General features: G+C 40.7%; 1 protein-coding gene across 1 annotated transcript in view; it reads right to left on the reverse strand.

Annotated features, from left to right (window-relative positions):
* Positions 1–2,148, reverse strand: part of TRIM23 (tripartite motif containing 23) — a 21,317-nt gene extending 19,169 nt beyond the window's left edge. Inside the window, exons 1-2 of the mRNA XM_010005412.1 lie at positions 2,143–2,148; positions 1,881–1,931 (exon numbers count right to left, since the gene is read on the reverse strand). Of these exons, the coding sequence (XP_010003714.1) occupies positions 1,881–1,931; positions 2,143–2,148 (57 nt within the window). The remainder of the gene's footprint in view (positions 1–1,880; positions 1,932–2,142) is intronic.
* Positions 2,149–2,525: the final 377 nt, after the last annotated feature.

Consider the following 2,525-nt stretch of genomic DNA (forward strand, 5'->3'; position numbering starts at 1 on the left):
TACCGACAGCGCGGCCTGCTGGGCCCGGCGCTGCCCGCGCGTCCCCCCGGGCCGCAGCGTCTGTGCCGGGCCTGCCCTGGGCCTCTGCAGCCGGGCTGGGCCCCGCTGGGAGCCCGGGCCGCTCGGGCTCCGGCCCGCGAATCGGGCTTGAAGCACCGTGTCCATCCCGGAGGCGAGGCCGTTTCTTCCCTCCGCCTCAGACGAGGTGGAAGGGCCCTGTGGCCGCGGGGCCGCTGCTCTTGTGCTTCTCGAGGCTTTTAGCAGCCGCAAGAACGTATTTTCGGTTTAAAATTTACGCTTCCATTTCTCGACTGTCCAAACTTTTGTTTGTTTGTTTTTTTACCCCTCTCAGTGGTTTTTGCTCCTTTAAGCTCATACTTAATGCACAGCTAGTTAGTGGGCTTAGGTCCTGCGTTCAGGAGCATTCAGGAGCAGTGAGAAAAACGTGTGGCTGCCTCTCACATGCCTTGCAGAATTAATACAGATATCAAGAAAGCCATGTATGATGATTTGAGCTGGCAGCTGGGTACCAGTAAGCCAGCAATTGAAACACCAAAAGGTTTGAATCTACTTTCCCCTTACTTTAGTCAACAGTTACTCGATTTTTTCCTAACTTTGTTTTATTTATTTGCTTCATTTTAATAAAAACTTTGCTGCTTGTGAAGTGCGAGTAATAGTGGTTTAAAATCTCCTGCCAATCAGTAAGGCTGTTCAGATGGAAGTAGTAGTGCAGAGTGTGTCGATTATTTCAGGTCCCATCTTCTGCTCGTTGACTAGTTTTACAACACTCGTTGAGAGAGGTTTTGATGGTGTCTGCATGTCACAGTAAAATCTGCTAACCATAGTTCAAAAATCAAGCAACCTTTTTTTATATATGTAAGCACACACACTGAACTAAAAAATCCGAGGATGTAAGACATCATTAGCTGACATTACAATGCATTTTGATAGCAATTCACTCAAAGGAGAAAGTTTTATGAAGGAACTTTTTGCTTTTGTAACAAAAAAGCCCAGTATAATCCTTGGGTTTGTACTTTCTTTGGTGCAGCGTCCATGCTGTAGATTTTGCAAAAGATGTCAGAAAGGTTTCAGGATTTCTTTGCATTGTGATTATTTTAAATAAAATCTTGACAGTGTAATAATTGTGTTTGTCTTAGTATTATTGTATATTGTTGACCTTTGGCAGGGGACCTGACATCCTTGCAAACTTATTAGGGAGGAAGAAACAGAAGAGCAAGGAAGTGCACCATATGTTGTGTTTTGTAGTAGTGTTTGTAGTTCTCTCATTGCCCCCGCATTTAATACAATCTTTATACGAAAGTAAGCAATAATGTATAAAAGTATAAAGTCTGAAAGGACTGAGAGGATTCTAAAAACTAATAAGGAATTATCAGGTCCTCAAGGACTAAAAATATGGCTGCCTGTATCGCTGGGAATCTCTGAAACTAAAACTAGATGTGTAGTTCTGATGAGAAATGGAAGCAGAAAGCTTTAATTTGCCTATGAAGCTTCAATTTAACCTGTGACTAAAAACTGCAGTATCAGTCAATGCTATTTCAGGAAGCATTTTTGTAATGCGCATGCTTTCTAGTTTCTTTATATGCCCTGACTTAAAATGTTGCAGTGTAGGAGGAAAATACTTTAAAAAAAAAACAACTTGTCTGATAAATTTGACAAAATAGGCAGCAGTAGTAATTGTATATATTTTAATATGCATCACAGCAATGTAGCAAGAATGATAACAGGTGGAAGTATAATATGTTAATAGTAAAAGAATGCTCTTGGGAGGGACAGTGCTGAGTAAACTGTGTGCATACAGATAATGTTCAGTGAGCTGAAGTTATGCTGGTAATAATGGAATAGAGTTGCTGATGTTCAGCCTGGATATAGTAGAGTGTTCTGATATATATCTTGTGTATTTTTGCTACATACTGCTTTTTCGTAAAATATCCTAGCAATGTTTTTCTTACTATGGTAGTATCTTATTTTTTTTATAATACTTCTGCTTTAGGTCCTGTTTTCCACTGATCTTTGCAGCACGGGGCAAGGAAATTCTTGTAAATAAGATTTTTCAGTCTAGATTTGAGAATCCTACTCAAGAGACTGTTCCTTTTCTTAAGAATAACTGGATTCCTACTGTACAAGCATGGAAGTGGTCTTGCATTATCGACCACATCAGAGAGATCTAGTAAAACTGCAGGAATTTGCAGAAGCAGCAGTGAAGGACTTTCCCATTCGTCAGTTACCAAGATTTGCACCCTGGTTTCCAAATGATTTATACAGATTTCCCCTCAAACCAAAAAAGCAGCCACCTGTTATTTCTTGTGAGGAAGCAGAAGAATTGAAACAACTTTCTGCACCTTCAGAATATGTTACAGGACCTCCTGATTATGACTGCACAAAAAATCTCCTTGAGTTTCAGTCTAACATGAAACATGGGCAGACTTTAATCCGAGAACAAACTGTTTGCAGACCAAGTAACTTGGAGAATCAAGGAGAATCACCACCTAATGGAAAACAAAAAT

The sequence above is a fragment of the Chaetura pelagica genome, unplaced genomic scaffold (genome assembly GCF_000747805.2).
Source record: "Chaetura pelagica isolate M959 unplaced genomic scaffold, ChaPel_1.0 scaffold37, whole genome shotgun sequence".
NCBI lineage: Eukaryota > Metazoa > Chordata > Aves > Apodiformes > Apodidae > Chaetura > Chaetura pelagica.